General features: G+C 38.7%; 1 protein-coding gene across 1 annotated transcript in view; it reads right to left on the bottom strand.

The window, feature by feature from the left end:
* The window catches only part of MCTP1 (multiple C2 and transmembrane domain containing 1), a 254,641-nt gene that overhangs the window by 154,442 nt on the left and 73,310 nt on the right, over positions 1-26,889 (bottom strand). The window contains exons 9-11 of the mRNA XM_066616140.1: positions 17,322-17,360; positions 10,083-10,253; positions 4,877-5,007 (exon numbers count right to left, since the gene is read on the bottom strand). Of these exons, the coding sequence (XP_066472237.1) occupies positions 4,877-5,007; positions 10,083-10,253; positions 17,322-17,360 (341 nt within the window). The remainder of the gene's footprint in view (positions 1-4,876; positions 5,008-10,082; positions 10,254-17,321; positions 17,361-26,889) is intronic.

The raw sequence follows: 26,889 nt of genomic DNA on the forward strand, positions 1-26,889 counted from the left end.
TCACTGGCCACCTTACAAGGAAAGTAAGGTAGCAAGATGGGGAGGGGGCAGGAGGGGGCATAACAGGGGGTGGGGAGCCTGCTAGATGGGTGGATCTGGTGATGATGGAGGAACTCTTGATTCTCTCCCCTCCTTCTGTAGTCTCCCTGCTCCCTTTGCAGGTCTGAAGAGACCCATTCCAGAGCAGGAGGCTTACACAGGTGTAATGGAATTCAAATCTCCTTTCCCCTCTGAAGACTTCTGATCCGCCCCACCTTCCCATTGCTGGATACAGCGCACCTGTTTTTGGCATGGCTGCACTAGCAGGGAAGGACAAGGACAGGATAAAGTCCTAAACTTTTGAGACAGGGAACAAACTTTTCTTTGTAAACAGTTTGCTTTGTAAATGGTTTTAAGAATGCCTTTGTTGAAAATCAGTAAACAAATAAAAAGACATTGAGCACTCAAAAAACTATTTAAATGCACCTAACGCAACAAATGAGCCAAAGGAGTAGTTAAACTGCTAGACAATGCTAGTGTGACAGGACTGACCTTCTATTTGGAAGATATTGGATATATACCCAAACCTAACACATTTTTCCCCCAGGGATGGTGTCTGAAGAACTGAGTCAAATAAAGGTTAGAAGGGATCAAGTTTCAAGGCTAACTGACAAATTAAAAATTAAATAGGCAACCAGGATGAGGTAACATACACCTCTACTCCCAAAATATTCAAAACCTAAAATTCCTTCTCATCTTACAAATTTTTGTAACATGATCTTCCTTTATACTCCACATAATTTTGATCTTCCTATAATCTAGGATGCTCCTGTATGGGATTCACATCCTGAAAGGGCTGCTAAATCCTTTGGATACAATAGTCATGTTTGCTCTATTATTGTTATTTTGGTTAACTGACTTCTTTGCCAAGCCGACCAGTGGACAACAAACTTGTCTTTGAGTCAATTCACTGGCCATGAAACCCACCTGATTTCCCAGACAGGGAAAGCCAACAGGCTCAGGTACCCCCAATATCCAATCCCACAGGTAAGCCTAACATAATGCCCAGGTGTTATAAAAAGCATGATCTCACACACTCATTTGCAGTCTCTCATCCAGAGCACTGGATGCATCAAGTTGCCCAACTGCTCAGTAAGATGTAAGCATAAGGACCAAGATAATGAACTTACTAGAGTGAGGTCCTAAGGTAGGAAAAATAGCTATAAAATGCACTAGCTTTTTGTTTTATTTCAGCTGATCATGTCATCATCAACCTCCATGTCCACTCCCACCTCCAACCTTACCCCTGGCTGCCCAGTGCAATTACCTCATCTTTGCAAGTGCCTTATGTTTACCCTTCCATTATTTTTTGTATATTTGCTGTCCCTCTTAATAAAATTCCTTTATTTTACAGTTTTACTTGTCTGGTCATTGAAGAGAAGCTAGCTTTCCCTCTTCCCAGACTGTCAGCTAACAGCAACTGTGTGGTATTAATTGAACCTCTGGATTTTTTTTTTTTTGGGGGGGGGGGGGAGAGACAGGACCGGACATCTCTGCTAACATGAGGTCTTCCAAAGGAAGCCTCCTTCTGTCTGGAACTCACTAAGCTTTCAGTGATAACAGCAACTGCTATTCCAGTTTAAATCCAGTCTAACTGATGAAATGGAGGGAGATGGGTGGTGCTGGGTTCTAGGTGCTGAGCTCCTGCCCTCTTCTACACCTTGTAACTAGAGAATTTATGTAGCATATTGGTTTCACAACAAATCAGGGCTACCCCAGGTCAAACCTGTCCTCTGCCATGATCAGAACAAGACAGAACATGTGAAGAGCTTTGAATAATCAAAACACACTATACAAGTGTTAAATATGACTGTCTCTAAAATCAGTTGTTTTTTACTGTGACGTAGACAACATAGCAATTTGGGGGGGGTTTTCTTTAGAGGGGTTCCAAGAGGTCCTAGGAAATGACAAACCTATCTTATGCTCCAGATAAACTGGTAGAAGCATTGAAAGATAAAATTATTAAATATACAGTAGTGCAAGCCTTCCTGACAAAGACTCACCTTTCTTAGGAGCTTGAAATTCACACTATTTGGAAGCAAAAATGATCAAGTGGGAAAGACCCATATGACTGGCCCCACCCATGCAGTTGCTTCATTAACACATACACCTGAGCAGTATGGGATCAGTGGCATAGCTAAGGGGGTAGCAGTTGAACCGGGCATCAAGCTTTTGGGGGGCAACAAGCTGACCTTGGAAACTAGTGACCAAAATTGTGAAAATCTTGGTATATATGAATAATACTAGCATGTTATATATCATTGGAAAGGTAATTAAATGCAGAATGCAATGAAACAAACTGCATTGGAATATCTGTATCCTATCAAAGGTTATGGCCAATTAACCAGAAAATGAAAACACAACTGCCTTATGGAACAAAAAGTGGATTTTCTTAACTCAAAACAGACCTATGAAACTGATTGTTCTGAGAGCAAATGACAAGTTATTATATTATTGACATGTTGCAATGACATGTTATCATGATACAGCATGATACCAATAAGGTGTTAATATGAGTCAGCTCTCATTTCCATGTATCATAATACAGTTACCCCTGCTAACTGGGTAAAAAGGCACTTTTTCAAGTGGTGCCCTTCTTATGTTTAGCAGGGGGAGAATAACCATCCCTCTACACCCCAGTACAGTGTCTTGAACCAGTCAGGGGAATACTTTTTATTTATTTTCGTAATTAAATTTGATTTTGTCTGGGGGGGGACTACAAATCTTTTTTGGCCCCAGGTAGCAGATAGCTGCCTTAGCTATGCCACTGACTGGGAGGAGGTAGCAGAGGAAGTGGGTGGCGAGTTGCTGGGGGAGGAGGTGGGTTCCTCCCAATTTGCAATTTTTAAAAAGCCTGGGCACGATATCACTTCCGGTTGTGACATCACTTCCGGGGCAACATTTTGAGCTTGGCACCGGGCTACATGATCATTAGCTATGCCACTGCATGGGATCACCCCATAAGCTGGAGCTCCCCCACTGCTACTGTTGTATGGGAACGAGAATGCTATCTGAAGCTCCAAAGTGACTATAGAAACTGTAGAAATAAATTATATGAGGTGCTGATTTGGAAAGCAGCCTGCAAAACACTGGAGAATTCAACATGCTCTGGTAGAGCATTAGAATAATAGTGAAAATCTGTTCTCCAGTGCATAATGAACAGTCAAAGGTTTACAACTACATGACTTCACTGCAAACAGGCAGGGGATTCCAGAGCTCTATGAAAATAAATCCTAGAAAACTGTATTTCTGAAAGGTGAAACTCCAACCTGTACCTTTTAAAATGTAGTTTTGACCATTGGGACCTACAATCCACACATGCACAAACACAACAACTTTCATTGATTCTTTATGTCCAAATTGTTTCAATTTTTTTAAAATTACCATTACAAACCAGTCATTACTCCCTACTATTAAGATGATTCTTACATTATGCAAAGAGAATGGATAATAGGAATTTAGAAAATAGCACTGAATATGAAAATACTGAGGTAGAACAGTAGGTACTTTGGACTTTTAAGATCAGAATATCAGCTATACTGAACAGTTTGAAGAGCTATATGCTGTAGTTTCGTCCTTTAAGAATGCCTACCAAAGTACTAGGTGAAACGTTAGGTGAGAGCAGCTTTATTCGACCGCGGCATATCAGCCCGAACACTGCTAATTTCAAAGTCAGAATATGGTAAAATTGGTAAATGATTGTCAACTATTCCTAGTTCTACTAATTTCTGTACTCATACACTACTTATAACATTTATAAGCTTTCAGTACTCTTGGCCCACAACTTAGAAAAAACTACTTTTCTTCATCTGACACATAATTAATGGAATATGCTGCTAGGATACGGTAATAGTCACCAGCTTGCTGTAGAAGGGAATTATAAAAAAAGTGCTTATATTATATTATATTATATTATAATAAAATATATAAAATAAATATATATTTTATATATTATATAATTATATATAATATAATTATAAATTATATATATTTAATTATAAAAAGAATTATAAAAAAGTGCTGTAGAATTATACAAATTCATGGAGGAGAACTCTATCAAAGGCTGTTGGCCATCATGGCTACGTGGAACTTCGAATTCAAGGGTACTACATCTTTGAAAACCACTTGCTAAGGGCATTATCAACAGGAGACAATCTTTAAGTTTCACTTGTAGGTTTCTTAAAAGCATCTGGTTGGACATTTTTGGGAAACAAAATGCTAAAGGACAGTGGTGAACCTTCGATTTGATCAAACATAGCTCTTCTTGGGTTCTTCATGTAGCATCAGTGGCTAACAGTATAATTGACCATTTGAACCTCGACTTGCCAAATAAGCATACTAAAATGAATTCTATTTCTCTACAGATCTTCCATTGTCAGTCAATTGAAGTAGCAAGTGTGTTATCAGTCCATATTTAAAACACTTATTACTCAGATTCATATTTCCCAAAAACTCTTAAAAAGCATCCCAAAGATTCAGTCTCTTGCAATGTGCTCATTCATAAAAATCTCACTGCCAAGATGACTGTACTGTTTTAAAATAATTTCACCCATTAAGGTTTTTAAAATATTTTATTACAACAAATCGCAGAACATTTGTTTCACATGTTGTCAGTGGAACTTCCTGCATCTTGATTTTACTGTTCCATAATTTTAACTTTTGAAAAAAGAGACATCTTTCAGTTGGTACGATCTGCCACCTACTGGTAAACGAAAATCATTTTTATGTGTAAAAATGAAAAAGCAACAATAAGGTTTTACTAGAAAAAATTGAGAACCATATTCCTTTAATAATAGATTTCATTCACTCTCAAAAAGTTGGCTGTAATCAGACAAACCTGCCAATAAAATCATCCCTTTTGCCAGCATCTTTGTCCCACACGGTAATATCAATAATTCCACCTCTCTCTTCATACAGATGCAAGTCAAACTGCTCTCTCCACTGAGGATTCAAAGTTTTGGGCATAATCTGAAAACAAAGTTTTTAAAAATTGTTATATTCTGCAGCTGTGCTTCTTCCAAAATAGTGGATTACTTTGATGCAGATAAGAAAATGTCTGCAAAATGTAACTGATTTCAGACATATTTAATTAAGAAATAAAATATATCTAAGCCAAATCATTATTTCCTCACTCATTGTGGGTAGCACAATAGATACATTTCAAATTTAGAAAAAAAGTTGTTTTTTGAAAGACAATGAAATTTTCATTTAAATCCATTAAAACACATAGGATTCTCAAAATGTAACATAAAAGCAATATTTCACCAATTCTATAGCTTTGTTTTTACCATATGCTGAGGAGCAAGAAAATGACTTTACTGAGTTTCTATCCTTTTTCCGATCCAACTTTTTAAAAGACATTATTTGAACATGAAATTTTCTTGCATGCAAAATACAATACAAGAACCGCCACGCTTTTTCCAATCTATCACATAATTTAAGCATAGTTTGTCAGAAGTCTAAATAATACAAATCCTATTTTTAAATACATTTTGACAACAAAGTTCACAAGGTGTTTGACACATGCACAAAATCATTTCAAATATCAAAATAAAACATGCCACAGTTTTGCAACCACCACAAAATAGACCCTGCCTATTTGCTTATTCTCTTGAGAGGTCAGAAACGAGATTAAAAAAAATCTCCTGAGCCAGTTGTGATTAGAGTGTTAGAATAGGAGTGAGACATTCTGGGTTCATCTCTCTACCCATCCTTGAACATTACTGGGGTTATAATCCTACAAACACTGTTCTACGAGGGACTTATATCTGAGTAGGCATGCATATGATTCCACTGTAAATGACCTTGCCAGTCACTCTCTCCAGTTAGTTGGAGACCTAATCCTAATTCATAGTAATGAGAAGAAAACCGAGGGCTGGTGGTGGTGAAGAGAGAACCCTGAGGAAAGAGAATGGATATACATATTTATTACATATACAGGCCTGGCCCACACCCGCAGGGGTTCCATTCCAGAACACCCCACAATTAAAATGAAACCACAGATAAGGGAGAACGCCGTTCCCCCATCCCCTGGAGGCGAGTGGAACAGAGACTCCCGCTAACGCAGTGGTACTCAAACTTTTCAGGCCAGTGGCTCCCTTGACCCCCGTGGCTGTTGGCCATGACTCCCCATCATGTTCCTGAGGGCTGGAAGTGACATCATTAAACAGGAAGTGGCCAGAAATAGTAACTATATTAAATATATTATTATATTATATTTATTATAATATAATATTAAATATTAAAAATATATTAACTATATTAATATTAATGATATTGATCATATCATTAATTAAATGCATATCTTAAAAATATATTATTAATACATAGCAATATACATGCTTTATAAATGATCAGCTGCTGATCACTGTTGGAGACAGGATGCTGGAGTAGGTAGATTTTGTCTGGTCCAGGAGGACTCATTTTTTTAAACTTCGTAAGCATACCAATAGAATTGTTTCATCAAATGAACTTTGTGAACAACCAGTCTGACCAACATTACACACACACACCCCTGTGGACCCCAATCCAACTAGACATTTCTCCCATTCTCCTTGGATAGGATAGGATTGAACCCTTTATTAATTTAATGAAATTAAATTTTTCCAGCAGCTGGTGGGGAAAACAAAAATAGACCATGAAAATATATCAGAGCTGATAAGGGTTTGGTTAGGAAGCTAATTTGTCTCCTATACTAGGAGATGCACAGCTCAAGCCTATGCACGTCTACTCAGAAGTAAGTCCCATTAGAGTCAATGGGGCTTACTCCCAGGAAAGTGTGGATAGGATTGGGCTGGCAATCACTTCATCAATGGGTGATAAGTGTTCCCTTCAAATAGCAAGATTCATCACTTTAAAAATACAGCCTTTCCTCCTCAAACAACGAGATTAATAAATCGCTTTAAAAACAGTACCCTTTTTCTGCTCGTGGCCGAGCAAAGCGTGTGCTTGTCTCTCCCCTCCCCCTTTGCCAACTGCATGGATACAACTTTAAGGGGAGGGGGAGGAAAGCAGGAAAGTTTGGAGATCGAAAGGGGGAAGAGGGAGGGGGCGGAAAAGAGAGATTTCACTTTGATGAGAAGCAATCCCAGGCTGGGAACTAGGAACCAATCAGACAAGGATCAGCAAAGGTTAAGGACTGCAATCTGAGCATGCTCGGAAGAGGGGAGGGCGGCAGCAGCCACTCTTGCAGCTGAGCAACTCTCATTTCTTCTGCTTTAAAAAAAAGCAAAGACAATGGGCTCATATTCTGCCCAGGGCTGTGACTGTATCACTGCAAGAGGACATCCCGCACCTCCCCTTTGAGTTCCTGGCGACGCCCTAAAGAGCTGCACCTCACAGTCTGAATAACACTGCTCTAGGGCTTCCCTGGGTCTCCCAGTGCCTTAAGGGAGGGGTTCTCCAAACTTTTTGGCCAGAGGGCTGCATCAAATATCTGGCGCGATGTGGAGGGCTGGAAAAAAATTTAAATATAAAATTTAAATAAATAAATTAGAGATGGAACTTAGATGAGTGAATAAACAAATGAATGGGCTCATTCATTCAACCCCTCTGGTTCTCAGAACACCCTCCAGACTCAATCAGAGCACAATTCTGGTCATGTTCAGTTCAGTGGGCCAGAGGCTTTCAGGGGACAAGAGGTTGGCAGTGGGTCAGAAAGAGGCTTGCTGCAGGCCGCAACTGGCCCCCGGGCCAGGGTTTGGAGACCCCTGCCTTCCGGTATTAAAAACGTCACTTCCTGGGTTTTTTTTAAAACTTGGAAGTCACATGTTTTTTACTCTAAGAGTCATTCTGAGTCCGTCAGAGGTCACAGATGGATGTGCGCAGCCTCTGCTGGGCTCAGAAGACCCTCTGGATGGGGCACAGGGGATCGTGCACCTGAATTATGGAGGAGTGAATCTTTGGATACAGATACAGGGGCCCCCTGTACTGTATAAAGTAAAATAAAAATAAAATGAAGCAGGATCTCAAACTCTGGAAGAATCATACAAGAAAATGTACTCTCTGAGATAATCAAGGTCAGACAAAATCAGGCTTTAAAGATCAATATCAGTACCTTGAATTGGCTTCAGTTATTCTTATCTTGGAGTGGGGGGAACAAAAGAGAAAGAACAAACAAAAAAAAAACTCATCACCTTTGCCACGTGTCTGATGGCACAGATTTTGAAGTTGCAGAGGGGTTTGCAGGGCTTGTTGCATCACCATCTCAAACAGGGATAAGCAAAACAAAAAAAAATACACATCCTTGGGACTTTGACCACCCTCTTTACAGCATTGTATTATATCCTCATTGGTCTGATATTCATCTTAAAATCAGAGTTTGTATTAAAGTGCACATAGTTTTTCTTGTTTTTGAATTATATAAAGCTATTGCTAGATGTTATTCTCAGAATAAGAAATTTATTTCACACACATTTCTGCAAAACACTAGCTGCAGTGCAAGACAGACACATGTTTTTGCCTTGTAGTAGTGAAGTGAAAATCACATATACCACAAGACCTCCATTTCTGTGCCACAGGGAAGCTAGTTAGTTTATGTTTTTGTTGAATGTTTAGTGTTGTCTATAATATTTATTATTATGCCAGTAAAAGTTCCTACTAATACTACTACTACTATATATACCACCACACCTCTTTAAAACACACACACACACACACACACACTATTTCAGTACAGAAGAACAGCTAGGACCTAGAGACCTACAGAACTAGTTCCAGACCCCTAAGGCTTTAGGTGTCAGTTTCTCAAACAGTGTATGTACGCACATAAACACACTGCATGCCACAGGACAAACCTCTTTTGAAACTGAGGGTATAGGTGGGCCTGCTGTTTCCTTGAATTCAAGACATGTGGATATCAGTATCTGCAGTCCCCAAACCTGCAGGTCAAACCCACATGGGGAACTGTGCTCCCCTAACCTCTGTAGGGTGTTCTGAAGGTTGGAGAGCCCATGTCTCACTAGAGCCCAAAGTCTCACTAGACAAGCAGAAGCCCTACAGTTTGCATAACATAGTTGTCAGTACAGGGCAGGAGGTCTGGTCTAGAGGGTAGAGCCTCTGTTTGCCTGAAGATAACATCTGCAGGTCGCCAGTTTGAGGCCACCGGCACCATGCGACGTTGAAGCAGCTGACAAGCTGAGCCGAGTTATTCCATCTGCTCTGAGCGTGGGAGGATGGAGGCCAGAATGTGAAACCAGATCAGAAAGAAACACCTGAAATGTTGTGGTTCTTGAAAGATAGAACCTTCTTTCAATTGTAAAAAATCCCTACGGGGATTTAAATAGCCTGCCTATGTAAACCACCTTGAATAAAGTCTGAGGAGAAATCTGATGACCAAGGAAGGTGGTATATTAATACCTGTATTATTATTATTATTATTATTATTATTATTACTACTACTACTACTACTGTAGCTGAGAGCTACAACACAGTTAATCATAATAAGAACCCCAGGCTACTCAGTAGTTCAGATTGGCAAACTGAGGAAAATAAAGGACAGATTTTTCCAGTGTACAGAATACAGTCCTCCCTACTGTATCCACAAGGAAACATGTTCCTGCTGCTACCATTGATACCTAAAACCTTTGATAGCAGCGAACACTATACTTACCGTTGCTCTGCACAAGCCCTACAAATGGCTTCCTCTTCACAACTGCTTGTTAGCGCTTGCCTTCCAAATTGCTTCCTGTTCTCACTTGTTAGCACTAGCACTTGGAGGCAAGTGCTAACCAACAGGCACTAAGGCAGTTTGGAGGGCTGCAAATGCTATACTCTCCTCCAGCAGCAGCAACAACACAAGCAACTGAAGTGGGAAAGCAGATAGAACAGGAAACAGCAACAAGAGGACAAACAAAAGAAAAACAGATGAGTCATGAGTGCAACGGGGGAATTTGTGAGCCACAGATAACTGAAACAGTGGAAACCGAGTTCACTGATATGGGTGGGGGACTGTATCTACCTTTCCTTAGTATATATTAACAAATATATACTCAGGTACATTAAAACCATCAGGAGCATTTAGGAAAAGAGTTCAAAGAAGTTACCTTACTCTTGTACTTCTGATGTCCCAGTCGGAATTTCACATAAGGATCACTGAGTCCATTTGGATCCATGGCCTTGAGTTCACGACCCTCAATCAAAGTGACACTGACTATTCCTCTCCATAGTTGAGCTTTTCTGTACACATCTGACAGGCGTAAACTCTGGGTCTGAAACTTCAGGTGTAGAGAGAATTTTGATTTAGTTAAATCACAAGCAAACCATGCCTTTGAAACTGGTTGCCAAACTAGGCTGGCTACTAAAAAAGAAATACACAAACAGCCAGGACATGAAACTGAACACTGTCCAGTCTCATGGGCAAAATAGAACATCAGCAATAATCACTTGTGTCAACAGACCTTTGACCAGATAACTAGATCATCATTTTTATAGTGGTGGTGGGTCACTTGTACACTCTCACCTTTCACCAGAATGTTCTCTACCTTTGCATTCCTAGCTTACATGCTGCAGGTGTTATTTTTTAACGCACACAATATTAAGTTAATGAGGATGATTCCACGCAATGAGTGGATTCACATAACTAGCATGATGGAAAAGTTCAGAAATAGTCATGTTCTGATGGGTACGGCTGGTAAGACTACAAGCACTGTGTACTGTATGTGGGATTGCTTTAGAATATGGTTTTGGAATACTGTTAGATCGTTGACGGGGACCAGGTGTATGGAACACATCTCACCAGTTTTTAAAGTAGCTCCCAATCAGCTCCCAAGCGGAACTCAAAGTGTAAGTTTTAACTTTGAAAGTCCTAAACAGAGGTCCTGGGGCTTTCAAGACCACTCCCTCCCCCAACATTATAACCTAGCCAATTACTGCAACCATTCTCAAAACTTTGGTTCTCAATGGTGTCCTAACATCAGAAACAAGAGGCAGCGACCAGGGGACAAATACCTTGATGGTCATGTTATTTATCTACCTTCAAATTGATATGGTGCCTCTCTGCCAGAAAGGCCCTGATGGCAATGCATTAGGCTATGTATTTTGCCAACATCAACAGCAAAATATAAACACAATGTGCCCTGAAATTCTCTCCCTGGAGAATTTCTCCTGGTGTTAAGTTGTTTGCAGCAAGGGTGCAACTCCTTGGTTTAATAGGTTTAAAAACCTGTTCATGCTTTTTAGATTTGGGTTTTTAATTCACTGGAATCTTTAGTTGTGTTTACTCTTTTTCTTGAATTGCCTCCTGCTTTGGGAGTTCTTTTGGAGTTAAGAGCAGGGTAAAAAATGTTAGAAAGAAATGAAGAATGATAACCCTGTGATATAGTCATACTACACAATGGCTTCACTAAACGTCAATCCATTTGCTTGTTAAAAAAAATATACATTGGGAAGGGTGGAGCTGGGTTTTTTAATAACTAAAAACTTTTCAAGCTAAAAAGGATTTTCTTTGCATTACGCTGTCTTGTTATCTAGCCTGAGATCCTGAAGTTTCCAAAAAGGGTAGTATATTAATTCCCCTAAACAAAACAGCCCCTTTTGGTAACACTAACTTCAATCAAGGCCAGGCTAAAGTGATGTTGGTGAGTTACAGCAACTGCAACTTCCAGATCACACCTAGAGCGAGCGTCCAACCAATTCTTTAGATAGTTCCTCTAAGTACAAGCCAAAAAGGCCATTTTGTGCTGCAAAGCTATCTATCCTGCCCACCAATTTACTCTGAATGTGGCTTTGGTTACTGGGCAATTTATTCTATGCCAATACACGTCCATTTCAAAGTTGTTTTGGATGGTGATGTGCAGCTGAACATCAATAATGTTTTGTTTCACTGAAATAAAAACAGAAAATATTGAACCATTATTTTCTTTAATATTCCTTTTCGAGCAGTTTGTTAAACTGTAATTTCACCTTTGCCAATCCAACACACAATTACATAAAACAAAAATACAACTAGACAACAATCACATCCATACGCAACCTCAATCAGATGACTAGATCAGTTCCCATAAATCTACTCTTTCAATTTCAATTGTCTTCCAATTTAAAAAAAAATCAATCAATCAATTTAAAAAAAAATCAAAATAAGAATAATTGACTTATTCTAATGAACTAATTATCAAAAGGGAGTAAAAACTGCCTTCTTGTATTATTGATACACTTAAGATTCTTTACACAAAAAGCCTGTAGAAAACCTACAACAAATATGACAAAAATGATTAAAAGATTTGTTATTATGGTTAAACACACATAAGGTGTCTGTGATTTAAAGAAAAGTAGAGAGAAATAGAATAATAAATTCATAATTTTGTAAGATTACAATTTACCTATGAATATCCAAGCTTGTTTTATGTTAGTGAAAGTGTGTATAACTAGGTTAATTAATGCTTTTTTTCCTTGACTAGAAGATATGAGAATCTTTGAAATACATAACCTTAATTTTTAATTTGAAGGGTAGAAAACCACACCCTGCAGTGCTTGTATTTTCCTCAGTTACCTCTGTTTAGCACCTTTCATTACTACTTACTTTAGAACACTTGTACTCTACCCTTTAATTATACAGAAAATTCACAAAGCAGTTAGTAGTACTATGAAATGCAGCAGCTGATTGCCAGCGCAACAAAGAGAACAACAGACAGAAATATAAACAGAAAATGTCTGTTGCTTAGCCAAAATGCAAACTTCTCTGGTTTGGATGGACCACAGATTTTTCAAAGTGAGTGTGGACAACAGTATATAGTTTTAACTCTTTTGGTTTATGTTATGCTTCTCCTGTCTTTACAGTGGCCAAGAACCTTCCTACTACCAGCTGGACTATGAGAGAAAGCTGAGGCTTTTGGAGGTCGTACACACTGACAAATGTACTTCCTGTTCCTGAGCAACTGGCATGTTCTTGAGCATTCAATGCCATCACACCAACTCAGCCAATCTTTTTCACCACTTTCACTGCCTCAACATACAATACTGCTATACACTATAATACTGTACACTATAATTTATTATACACACAGAACAGCCTATGATCACATTTAGCTTGAGGAGCAGAATACCAAACTCTTCATGAAAACAGGCAGCCAACCCTTAACTTCTTTATTGTTATTGTGCATGTCTGTTTTGAGCTCCATACCAGAACAAAGTTTATACATTGTCAATATTTTACCAAATGCTATGCATAAAATGAGCTCTAAAAACCAAGCAACTTTTATAGGGAAAAATAAAAAAATTATGTTTAATCATATATGACAATTTGTCACTTGTTCATTTTTAAAGCTCAGATTTAATATACGTACAATCGCCCACCCCATATCCACAGGTTCATAACCAGGTATTCACTGATCCACCCCCCCCCCCAGCCATTAAATTACCTTTGTTGTTCTGCTGCACTTGCAAGAAGTGCTTGCAGGAGTTCCTGCTTCCTGCTAGTCTCTTGGTATCATGCAAGCTAGTTGCTTGCATGTTCAGCTCTTCAGTGAAGCAAAATTGTTCAACACCACCACCAGTGCTGAAAGTATATCTGCTATACAACAAAGATAACTGTAATGGGCCCATGGGGACGGTGTTGCTATTCATATAGTATTCTCCCATATCCATGGCTTCTGGTATCCATGGGGTGGGGTGGGGTGGAGAATAAGACAGGAACATATCCCCTGCAGTTACTGGGACAAGCCTATACAACCAGTTTGAAACATCTCCAGTTACTAATTACTATAAAACTATATAAAAACATTTTGAATTTATCAAGTATATAATCTTAATTTTTAATTTAGAAAACCACACCCTGCAATGCTTGATTTTAGCACTGTTAGTACTTGGTCTGAATGACAAACATGAATTCTTGGAAAAGTAATGGCACCACTCTCCATCAATCTCTACCAATCTTTAAAAAAGCTTCAGTTAGAGGAGTTCCACAAACAACAAGATTTGAAATATGAGACCTATTACCCAAAACACATTGGTAAGATGGTGAGGTAAACATGTCACCTCTCAAGAGTCCATATGAGGAAAATTAAGCTGGTATGCATTCTATATACATGAGCTATTTTCTCTAATCATAAATATTAAAAGATTCTTCTCATTAAAGTAATTCAGAGGGAATCTCACTTAACTGAATTGAAGATATAGACACAGATAATCTGATCTGGGACTGTCAAAGCCATGATTTAAGATTACTGTGAATGAGCCATGGCAATCCTCAGTTGTGTACACTCCCCTCTCCCACTCACAAGAGAAAGACATTAAAAGCTTCCACTCTGCATTTTAAATGTTCGGCAGTTAGCATTCCATCCCAACTTGCAGAATTCTGGTTTGTTCTGTGTAGTTCACACAAATTAAGACTAGTCTGTGGTTTCAGGTCCTAGTTCAGATTTATGGACTCCCAAGACAATGTATAATACAAACCCACATCCTTCATGATCCTAACAATTTGAAAGAACAAACAGCAGATCACAATGGGACTAACAGCACACAAAAAATGAACACTACACCACATACAAAAGGTATTCATCTGAATAACAAGAAATCTTTGCTCTCATTTGTTCAAAGAAGGCTATTTCAAAAACTAAAACCTGACTTCTAGTAACCAATCAATGCTAATGTCTGGCTTGTATTCATTAGTTCTTATACTTGAAGTTTGTTAGTCCATTCTAAATAATTCTCTCGAGATCCACTTTTCAGCTTCTTTATTCAAGCTGTACAATTTCAGAACCTTTCTTGAAAGACAGATTCTTTTTTGTATCTCTTTATTCCAATAGCTGTTGTTTGCACTTGTCCCAGCTGGAATGTATTTCTTAAACATGAATTATCAAAACTGTATATAAACACACAATATAGTAATTTTTCTTTGCAGCCACATCACTCTGGTGGCTCAATTTCCCAACAATTTCAAACACCCAGATATTTCCTTCCATTTGGAGCTACATCATACATTTATACACAGTAACAGATCTAGCTCATATCTATTTTGCTGGCAACACATGAGTTGTGTGTATACTATTCGTTTCCACATGTATAAACTGTGGAAGTGTATTCTAGAAATATATTTTCAAATACAAAAAGTACCACATGAAGCAAGTTAATGGGCTGGTTTACACATGCAAGCCTGTTGCTTTTACTTTCCATGGAATCCCTCCTGACTTTCAAATATGAAACTGCAAGGAGAAAGGTAAACATCAACAAGGCTGTACTTAGAAACAGCCAGAAGTGACCAGCATCAATTCCCATATACTTGGCGACAAGAGAAAGTGCTGCTGCAATTGAGGGAATTACTGCCAGTAATTATACAGTTCATTACTTCCAACATTTCTTTGAGTCTTGATAATTCCATAAGCTGTGATGATCAGAAGAATTATGTGAAGAAAAAGAAGCAACTGGACTGTAGGCTTGCACCAGCCAAGTGCAATTGTGATAACCAGAAATGACCAGCCTCTGGTTTAGTTAACTAACCAACTCCTGTTGGGAACTTAACCTCTTTCAACCTCTGAAGTGGGACCTTGGTATCCTTGAATCCGTGGATCTGGCATCTGTGGATCTGACTCACAGCAGATGACAGCATCCACTTTCAAATATCTTTAACAAGAAAAAAGTGCCAAAATCACATTTTCACCTTTGCACAGTCAATGTTTGAAAGACCCACTTCTGGGTTGCATGGAGGTTCATTGCTCCTCCCAGGGTTGTCTCTGATTGCATTCAGACCTAAAAATTGCTGTAGAGGCTGAGAAATGGTGTGATTTGACCACTTCAAAAAGTAAAAACATGATTTTGGTTCTTTTATTCTTCTTGTTAAAGCATTTAAATGTGCACCACAGTATCCACGGGGGTGGGGGTGGTGGTTCCAGAACAGAACTCCCATGGATACCAGGTCCCACCTGTACTGTCAATATAAACTAGATGGGCAGAAGCAGACTTTATGTGACAAACACACAAAAAACAGGGAAGCCACTAAACATATTGTGAGGACAAAAATGTGTGCTATAATACAACAGTCTAATCCTGATCTATATTTTAAATGTCAAAAATGTGACTAAAAGCTGCCTGTGATTAATTTCCTCTTAAAGCCACAGTTGGAAACCTAAATCCCTTTTTCTATAACCTACCTCTAAGAGAGACTCATATCCTCTACCATTTTAACAAGGTTCTTTACTCACGTCTTTATGTCATAAGTACAAAATTGTACTAAGAGAACCTCTGATCTACACAGCATAAGGAAAAACCCTGCTGTATCAGGCCAAAATCCCATGTAGTCCAGCATCCTGGTTCCCAATTTGGTCTACCAGTTGCCTTTGGAAAATTCACGGGCAAGAGAGAAAGGCAAACTTCTTATAAAACACTGTTCCTTCCAACTGTTACTTAGAGGCATAGTGCTGCTGAACCCAGAGACAATGCATGGCCATCATGATTAGTAGCTACTGACTAGCTAGCTTGTCTTCAATGAATTTGCCTTACCACAGAGTAATTATGTGCTGAGTGAATTGCCACTTCCTTTTATCTATCCTAAATCTCCTCCTAATCACTTTCCTTGGATGATCCCTGGTTCTGTGAGAAAGGGAGAGCAACTTATCTCTATCCACTCTGCCCCATACACAACATACAAACCTTAACCATCTCTCTCTTTATCATTTCCTCCCCAAGTTAAAAAAGTTTCAAATTTGTAGCCTTTCCTTGTAAGGAACATTTTTGTTGCTCTCTTTTATACAATTAGACCTGTGCATTCATGATAGTCAGATTTTACTTCTATGCATTTTAAAGGCAGATGAGGCAAGGTCAATGTGTGACTGATTAGAATTAAAAACTTCTGAGGTGCAGAGCATTGTGCATCATGAGAAAAGGCATCATGAGAATACTGGTAAGTACCAATTACAGTAGTAATTATGTCCAACTACACCTTTACACTTGTTTGTCCTGAAGGGAACACTATAAGGGTCTTAAGATGTGCGTTCTATGGTTGTAGTTAATTATTCTCAACATTTAAAAAAAACCTCAAGAAGTACTATCTGATGGGACTTGCAAAAAATGCATTCATGGAGTATGAAAAAAAATGCATGATGTATAAGAATAAATCTTAACTAACCTTCCTGACTACATCTAGTTAGAAGTACATGGACATTTTGAAGGAATGAAGACAAACTATAAAATGTTTTACTCTATAAACACTGGAAGTTTCTTTGGTACTTAAAAGGCCTCCATTATCAAAATTATGAAACAGTTTTACAGAGAATCATCTGTATGTCGTAACTTTTCACTGAAGTGGCAACGTAACATTTCAGTTTTTCTCAAGATCACATGCTAAGAATTACCTTACTTGATCTTTTCCAACTCTTCCTCATTAGCATTGTCTGTAAATGAAATAAAGCATTTTAATCACCTTTTACTCATTCATACAAAAGAGGGGAGGCCAAATGACTGTCACAGGAATGATGCACATATTGAATCAGACGCATTCCAAACAGTTACACAAGACAAACCAAACACCCACTTACTCACACAGAAGCACAATGAACACAGATCTGAACTTCCACTTATTTCATGAAGGAAAAAAGGAGGAAGGAAAGGGGAGTAAAACAACAAAATGAAGGTGTCAATTAAAAAAAATAAAGCACAAATTACTTACACAATTACTTACAACTTAAAGAACAGACACACTTTTTAGAACTATATTCAAAATTAGTGTTTCAGACTGAAGGACATTAGTTCCGTTCTAGAAGCTACAGTCTTATCAGCAGATTAAAATCAGAATTTTCACCCTTATAAGGATGTCATTTGAATCCTATGTCATATGCAACCCACCTCCAGAATATATTTCTAATGCCAAGCACAATTAAAACAGTAATAAAAGCAAAGAATGTAAGGGAGTGCTACACATTTTTCTTGTGAGTTCTATTTCAAGAACAAAAGGCCCAAGGTATGCATGCATTACAAATGAATGCACTAGATGCATGTTTGCAACCAGAAACATGTCTCTTTCTTCAAAAATAGCTGCAATAAGGGATGAACCCAGTCTGAACCAGGGTATGTGATATTAGCGAGTTAATTCTTCAATCACATGCTTATTTCATGCTGAAAACCACCTTCCTGGTGATTTGAAACTGCAGACCAGGTTGTCACTTTGGGGGTGGATGAGTGATAAATGCATGTAGAAAGAGAATTAATGAAGCTCCCAGGAGCATCAGTTCCAAACAGGTTCACTCCCCCACCACAATTTTTGACGAACTAGAGGCACTTCTGATTGGAAGCATGCCCTGAGCACACACATTTGTACAAATATCTAGTTTGGCTCATGTTTGATGATCTCATCTGAACCCAAAGTCATGAATAAGTATTAACACTGGGAGATGCCTATGGAGTAGGCATCCTATGGAGCAGCAGCCTATGGAGTAGCAGCCTATGGAGCTGACACATTAATTTCTCAGAGAATAAAGCATACCACAGTTTTTTAAAACTCTGATTGTTAACTTTATCTTCCTTTCTATTGCTTCAAATCAGCGATGTGCATTAGAAGGCAAAGGGCATTTTCATCCTGTAAGTGCAGTTTAAAAGATCTTGTGAAGTCTGCTTCACTTTGCTCCTTCAAGGTGAGAGGAGGGGGCAAAAAATCATGTGACTTAGCAAAAAATTAGGGAGTAGTGACACATACTCGGAGTACAAATCAGAAGCTGTCACTGACCATGATTCTCTATGAGCACCATAGATGTATTGAAAAATTATTTCTGCCTCCCATACAAAGACCCAAGTTAGAAAGGGTACAAACACCCATCTCTGCCAGTACATTTTGTGATGGGAGAGCAGATTTGTGGGTGCCAAATTACTACTGTATTAAACTGCAGGCTTTCTCCACTGACTTTTAGAACAGTTCACACTTCTTGCTTTGGGGATATTTAACCAGGTAGTGGCCTATAGGTTTAATGGGATCCTTTTGTGGTATTTTCTCCAAAACCTTTTTTTTTTTTTTTTGGGGGGGGGGGGGACTTTTTCAGGATTTGCGTTGTACAAACCCTTGCTTTTGTTATCTAGCAGAGAAAGTGATGTGAAACAACTAGTGCAAATGCAGGGTTTTTAAAGAAGCAAAATTAGCTTCTTTAAATAACACACTGGAAACTTGTTTGCCTCATTTTTATACAAAAATAGCTAAAGAATTCAATTTATTTAGACTACCAGGATCCACAAATTTTTCACTGAACATAGTGCCTTTTGTTAAGCCAACGGAGGTATATCACATAACCTCCAAGGTTAGTTAGAAGGAGGGTCATTAACTTAGGCAGAATTTAGAGCATAATTATAATGAGTGAAGAACAAGATCCATATTCTAATCCAGGAATGTCAAACATAAGGACTGTGGGTCAGATGTGGCCCATGGAAGCTCTTCACCTGGCCCACATGATAGTTGAGCTCTCCCAGGACCACTGAGCTATCACTGCTGAAAGGTCAGCCCGAGTGATAATTGGACTCTCCCATATCCTGAAAATATAATACTTGCATATTTTCTCTTCTATTTGTAGCTAATAAATTCCTAAGTGAGAAAAAGTGTTTCTTTCTGGTCATCATCTGCTTAATGACATCACTTAATGATTTCACCTGCTCACTGACATCACTTCCGATCCTCAGCAGGCACCATGAACGCTATTCAGCTTGCTATATGAAACAAGTCTGACATCACTGGTCTAACTAGAGATCTTATACTAGTTCAACCATGAGAGTATTAGTTTATATTCTAGCAGCAGAAACTTATGGTGGTAACTTTGGGCACAACGAAAAGTGTGGGATTAATATAATCAAGGCAATTTCTTAGGAACCCAAACAAATATAAACAAGCTATTAAATTGAAACATGCTCTTTCTACCACTAAGCCCTTTCAGGCTAAGACCTAAATATTTATGTCAGTTGTTTTGAGAGGCTGCTGGTTGAAATATGGGACCAAAACAGAATGCAGAAATATTTTAGAAATATAACATTTAGGATAATGTTAATTGCATGTCCCTTTCCTTACAAAATTAAACAAAAGTTTTAAACTGCCATTTGTAAAAGAGGGGGATGCTTGATTTTTGTCTTTAATATTTCAGAGATGCAGTCACAGTTACTTCCTGGAATTTCAGGTTTCACTTATATGTCGTCTAACTCTAGTCAGGCAGTCTGCAGGTGTAGAAGATGAGGCGGGTTGCTCAAATGAGCTCACAGTTACTTTGCAAGTTCTCCAGTAATGAAATCTTTGCACTGAACTCTACTAAAGGAAGAATCAAATACAAACAAAAACCACTCATGCACTCATTCCAGCAAAAATATGCACATGATGGATAAAAGTATGCACAAACACAAACGCAAACATAGTGCATGCAATAGTAAAATGCATGGCATGCATTACCCTTGCACATACCCCAAACAAGTTATTCATGTAAAATGTACAGTGAGTAAAAAACTACTGAAGCATTTATGCATTCACATTCTCCCTGACTAGATTTAATACAGTGTAGAATCATGTTCATTATTATACTTCCATTACAAATTTGGAATTAACATTTTTCCTTCTCGTGTTTTTTACATAAGCTTCTTTTGCATGAATTCATTTTATGTCCATATAAAAAGAACAATGCAGCGTATAATCTTCTCAGTGTTCATACTACATAGACAAAATCATATAACTTATTAAGAATTGTTGGAACTAGTGCTACTGCAACTGTGCTGGGACTAAAAAAAGTACTGACACATATGCACAACTTGAGTTAACTTTTGACACTTGAATACTAATCAGGCACAGTCCTAATCAACTCAGCAGTATCAGCAGGCCAGAATTTATATAGTCAAAGTATCAAATACTAGACTACAGTCCACATTTAAATCTCCAGTGAAACTGGAATCCTAAGATAGGTTCTAACTTTTTAAAAAATGAACTGTAAATCACAAGAAGCCACTGCAATCATGCACAGTGTAAATTCCCTTTTACCAAGAAAAGGCATTATCTGCCTTTTTATATTATCTGCCATATTTATACATTATCTGAATCATGGGTATGCCACTGGCATTTCCATGTTACATTCTTCCTTTTTCCAGCATGACACATAGAATCATTTTTCCCATGTTATGCCATTAAAAAAATCTGTTTAAACGCAAATTTTATATCTGCAGATCTGGCTCAATGCAGGTCCCCCGGACCCAGGCTGAGCCAGACTTGGCTGAACCTGAACCCTCCAAAGCCGACAGGAGCAGTGCTTTGGTCACCTCTGGAGGGCTTTCTAAAGCTCACAGAGCTTGCACGCATCCGCCTGTGGCCTCTGTGGGCTTCGGAATGACTCTTAGGAAACCAGAAGTGACGTGTTTATGCCTTTTAAGGCATTCTGAGGCCCTCGGAAACCAGGAGGGCTTATGGGGCCTTTCAGAGGGTTTAAGGGGGCAGAACCACAGATTTCATTGTCTGCGGTTTTCAGTATCCGTGGGGGGTCCAAGAACAGATGCCTCGCCTGTATATTCCAAATACAGTGGTGCCTCGCATAACGAATGCCCCGCGCAGCGAAAAACTCGCATAACGAAAGAGTTTTTCGATTGAGTTTGGTAACTCGCATAACGAAACTTTCTGGCCTTGCTTCGCATAACGAAAAATTTTTTAGGTCCGTGCTTCGCATAACGAAAACTTTTTAGGTCCGTGCTTCGCATAACGAATTTTTTAAAAATTAAAAATTTCGTGTAAGCTTCAAATTTTAGAAATCCTCTGTACAGTATGTATGCCTTTAAAGAGCACGTAATAAACACTTTGTAAACCAAATTTGACTTCGTTTTGACCTTTTTTGCCCATAGGAACACATTAATTAGATTTCAATGCATTCCTATGGGAAAACGTGATTCGCGCAACGAAAATTTCGCATAACGAAAGGATTCGCGGAACAGATTAATTTCGTTATGCGAGGCACCACTGTACTGTCTTCTCCATCCCCAGCAGTCCACCAGCCACAGCCTCCACTGCTCCCCTTCGAAAAGAAAACAGTGCAGAATGAATGGATTTACAATCTAGCCCTCCATTCTCCTCTCCTCTACACTTCCACACCATTCCTCTATTCTATTTTTCTGAAGTCAAGAGGAGTAGAAGAAAGAAGAGATGCAGTGGAAACAGGTGGAAGGAGGTTGGTGAATTCCCACCATCCGTCTATCACCTGAGATGACCACCTCAGCCAGCCTCATGAACAGGCTCACCGGAGTTTCCCTCTTCCACATCACTGGCTGCCAGTAGTGGGGGCAGGGAAACACTACCACAGCATGGGGTGAGAGAGCGTATGTGTTACAAGAGAAGAACACGGCACATAATATGTAGTTTCACAGCTCCACTGAGTTCATTAAGAGTTATTTCCCAGTACATTCACCTCCTAAGTCAGGCCAATAGAATTTCATACTGCAAAAGCGTATACACAGATTCTCCTTCTGTAGCAAGCTCGTATTTTATTAAAGTATTTGAATGCACTTTTCCACCTTGCAGCTGGCAAAGCAGATCATAACCAACCATGAAATGCATGCAATAGTTTGAATGGGAATATTGATGCTATACTTCAAGAGAGAAAACCCACCATCAGCTACAGTTCTATAAAATGTTAACACATTAACAAGGGAAAAAAGTATCAGTATGAGTAAAAGCTATTATTATACAAGTTATTGCAATTTTTGTCAAAGCTCCATCTTGGGTAATTTTCTACAAGAGGAACCTCACCATCTGTCTATGAAAGAAACTCTAAATTCCTTGAGCTAAACAAAAGTAACCTATATTTTAGGTGGGCAGGAGGTCTGGCTCAGTTGGTAGAGCTGCCACCTTGTATGCCTGAAGATCTGAGGCTGCCAGTTCAAAACAACCGGAAGTACCCAAGAATTGACAGCACACTGATATACTGATGAGCTGACCCTTGCTGGCAGAGAGGAGTAGCCGTCAAGTGGAGCGTGGGAGGCGAAGGGATAGAGAGAGGCCAGATCAGGAAGGAATCCAGCTGGAACGAGGAGTTCTATGAAAGACTAGAACTATTCAATTGTAAAAATCCCTACTTGGGGGGGGGGGGGTTTAGAACAGCCTGCCTATGTAAACCGCCTTGGATTAAAGTCAGAGGAGAAATCTGACGACCAAAGAAAGGCAGTGTATAAATACCTGTATAAATAAATAAAATAAATATATTGGTCTATGTAGTTCTATATATAACCTATATTAACATTTAAAATAATCAAAGGAGTATGACATAGAACACCTCCCCAAACATTCAGCTACAGTGCAGAAGCTACTTTTTAAATTTCATCATGCAGTCTTCAAAGCTTTCCATTCCTGAAAGAATGTCCTGAAAGAGAAGCACATCTCCACCTAACAGCTTAATTCTTCCACTTAAATGACATAGGTGTGCAGCATGAACACTAAGTGAGAGTTCTGTGACAAGCAATGCACTGCAACAAATCCACTGTGTGCCTATGAAAGCCTTAGGCCTCTTTCAGAAGAGATATTTGGGCTCAATATCTTTGATATCTTTCAGAAGAGATATTTGGGCTCTACTTGGGCTCAATGAGTTTTCTAAAAACCTTGTAACAGTGTTATTCAACATGGAATGTTGAAAAACACCGTCTTTTAACAGGAATTATAGGTACTAGAAAAGCAAAACCTTGACTCAAACCATCTAGAATATGGGCATTGTACTGCTTCTGTGAACAGATGCATGATGAACTACACACTTTTTTTGTACTAATCTCCACTTTTACCAAGGGGAGTTCTACTGAAAGCATGACCTCTCCTCAGAGAGAAAGGAGCACATGCAAGATTTGAAACCAAGCAACAGAACAAAGCGTCTGAACGCAATAGTAGTATGACACAAATCTGTATGTGGCCATCCAACAAAAGTAGAAAGATCTACATATCTTGTGAAATAGGCCTAAAGAAGATCAGGATGCAAGATTTAAGTGGGAATTTGAGTGTGTGACATACCGGACACCTGAGGAAGAAGAAGAGAGTCTTCAAAATGTAGGAAGGGGCAGCCTGTGAATGTGAAATGGTGGAGTGGATGACACAGGCCATGTGGAAATGTGTATTTTTAAGTACATGATGATACTTTGCTCCAAACTGCAAATCAGACACACCTCACTAAATTTAATTAAGGTCTACTAAAAATTATAGATGCAATATTACCTGTGCATTATGACTATGGGGTAGAATTCTTTTACCTTGGTACAAATTTCTTATGCAATACAACATTATTCTTTGATTTTTCTTTTAGTAAAAACCCTCAGCTAAGGTAGTTTCGCTTAACTGTCAAATAGAATTTATTAATTCCCTTCAAATTAAACATCATGACACCAATTTACATCATATCCTTCTAGATCTATCAGTCTCAAGCAGCAAATATCAGTGCAAGGAACAGCATTTTACATACATACAGGTATATACACTATATTTCATGAGTTATAGAACAAATTGTGCAGATGATAGATTGGGATCTTCTGGTAGATCTCTAGATAATCTGCATTAAATCAGCAAGGGTTTCTCACTCCCATTAAACAATAAAAAAAAATGAGTTTCTTTCCCCACAAATTCAGGCTACTAAAATGAAGGAAGGGGAAAAACCAGGATTGTGTTTTTGTATGAAAAAACTATTTGCCAGCTTTGGCAAATTTAAAAGCTGAGAATGGATTCAGGAGCACCTTATCCCTCATTCTAAGTGCATGTCTCTGCCCAACCCCAAAGTCAATGGGGTTCAATTCGTAGATCCCACAATATTAATAAAAAAGCAAAGATTTCACAGTCCTGAAATCTACAGGGGGTGGGTGTCAAATTACAACTATTGCAGATTATATGTACGTACATGAAAAACCTCTACTTTTGCCAACAAAAAAAGCTAGACAACTGAAAAACCATCCTCTTCCACATACATCTTAAGTCACTCCATGCTCCTGATTTAAAAACCAAGAATTTAGTCTCTTTGAGATGGAGGTGCCTTGCACAGGTTGTACAAATTTTTGAGGGCTTTGGTAGCCTTGTTGCCCTTTCTTTTAAGTACAATGTTTTAAGTACATGTTTTTGCAGAAGTAAGCCCAACTGTGTTTAATGGAACTTATTCCAAAGTAAGCATGCTTAGAACATTAGTCTTTTACCCTGATCGGGGCAAACCCTTCTTCTTTAGGGGAGGGAAATTTGTGGAAAGCCTTGGAAGGCCTGTACACCAGAGGGGATGGTTCTCCCCTCATTAGCTCCAACCTTGGAGCCAGATATTAAAATTGGGGCTTAGAAAACAAACTTACTGCAGTTTAGCTCCTACTGTCTCCATCTGAAGCTAGAGAAAAAGGCTGGAGTTTCTTTTGGCACTGTAGGGGTGAGAGGCCCATCATAGCCATTCAGCCCCAATATAGTCAATCACCACCTTCCTCTCAGATTAGGGCGAGGAGGAAGGGATCTCCCCTACAGTCACAATGTGCTAATCAAACCTCAACTATGGAAATGCCACCTCCCTCTTCTCAACTTCAAGAAGAAAGTTGGGTATCCTTTCATAACCATCACCAAAGGGTAACAATGACTTAACATGATGCGAATACATGGAAATGAGAAATCCAAGGTTTACAATACAGTAGGCATAACACGAAGAATGTTAAAAGTTCCAGGGCACTCCAACAGACTAAAACCACAGCAGTGTTTGAATGGAGTGGAGATTTACCAAGACAAACAAAAAAAGAACCAATCTAAAAGAGAAGGCAGAATTCATACAAAGAAATAAACTGGCTACACCACGTAGCTGCAAATTATTTTAGCAGATTATCTGTTTATTGTTCCACAAAGGAATTTTGCTCTTTTAAAAATCTAAACAAGTGATGGTGATTTTCCATAAGACCACGCTGTCTATAAAATCGTCATTAGTTTGAAAGAATATCTGTAGAGACAAAAGTGCATCATCATGTGCAGTGTATATGCGCCCTGTATAAGACCCTATTATCAAAATTCAAATAGCATCTTCCAAACTTTGAAAGGTAAGATTCCATGCTAATTTTTTTAGTATTTATTTTCATGTAAGAAGTAGAACACATAATGTGTGGATGGCAACATTAAAGAAACAAACAATATAACAATTATATCTGCATGCAACACAATCTTTGAATACAGAAGTCACTCAGCACCAAAACTGTCTCATTCCAAGTTTTTTCATGAATGGTCTCCCTATAATAGAAAACCAGCTTTCAAAAGCATCATATGGAAGGACACAGAGAGGCCTGTTTCAGGCATAACAAACTGTAGTTTGTCATTACAAAGATGAGCAGGCCCAAATTTCAGGCCTATTCAATTCCATATCATTATGGACTAAGCAGGCCAAAGCCTCACTTGATCTCTCCCTCCTCTCTCTCTCCTGGTTTCCTCCCAACACACCAAGAAAGATATGAGCTTTCAATTGCAGTTTACAGCCAACCACGCAGAGGTGTCACTAGGGTCTGTGTCACTCTGTGCAAGAGCTCATTGCATCACCGCCACGATGGACCTCCTCCCGTACAAGACCATACAGAATAAATTACAATATCATATGCACAGCTTAAATGCAGTGATGTAACTAGGGTTAGTGTAACCCCCATTAGCTTTATTTATTTTAATATATAACAGTACAGGTCACACGACAAAACAGTAACCAACAAAATCCAACTTGATGACACTCACACAAGTGAGTAAGAGTTCTAGTATTAGCTCTGATACATGGAAATGAGAGCTGACTCATACTAACACCTTATTGGCTCCCTGCTGTGTAATAACACCACCTGATTGGCTCTCAGAATAATCAGTCTCAGTGGTCAGTTCTGAGTTAAGGAAATCTACTTAATTTATAAGACAGTTGTGTTTACTTTTTCTGGTTACTTGGACATAATTTTTGATAGAACATGGATAATTCA

Source organism: Tiliqua scincoides, chromosome 2 (genome assembly GCF_035046505.1).
Source record: "Tiliqua scincoides isolate rTilSci1 chromosome 2, rTilSci1.hap2, whole genome shotgun sequence".
Taxonomy (NCBI): domain Eukaryota; kingdom Metazoa; phylum Chordata; class Lepidosauria; order Squamata; family Scincidae; genus Tiliqua; species Tiliqua scincoides.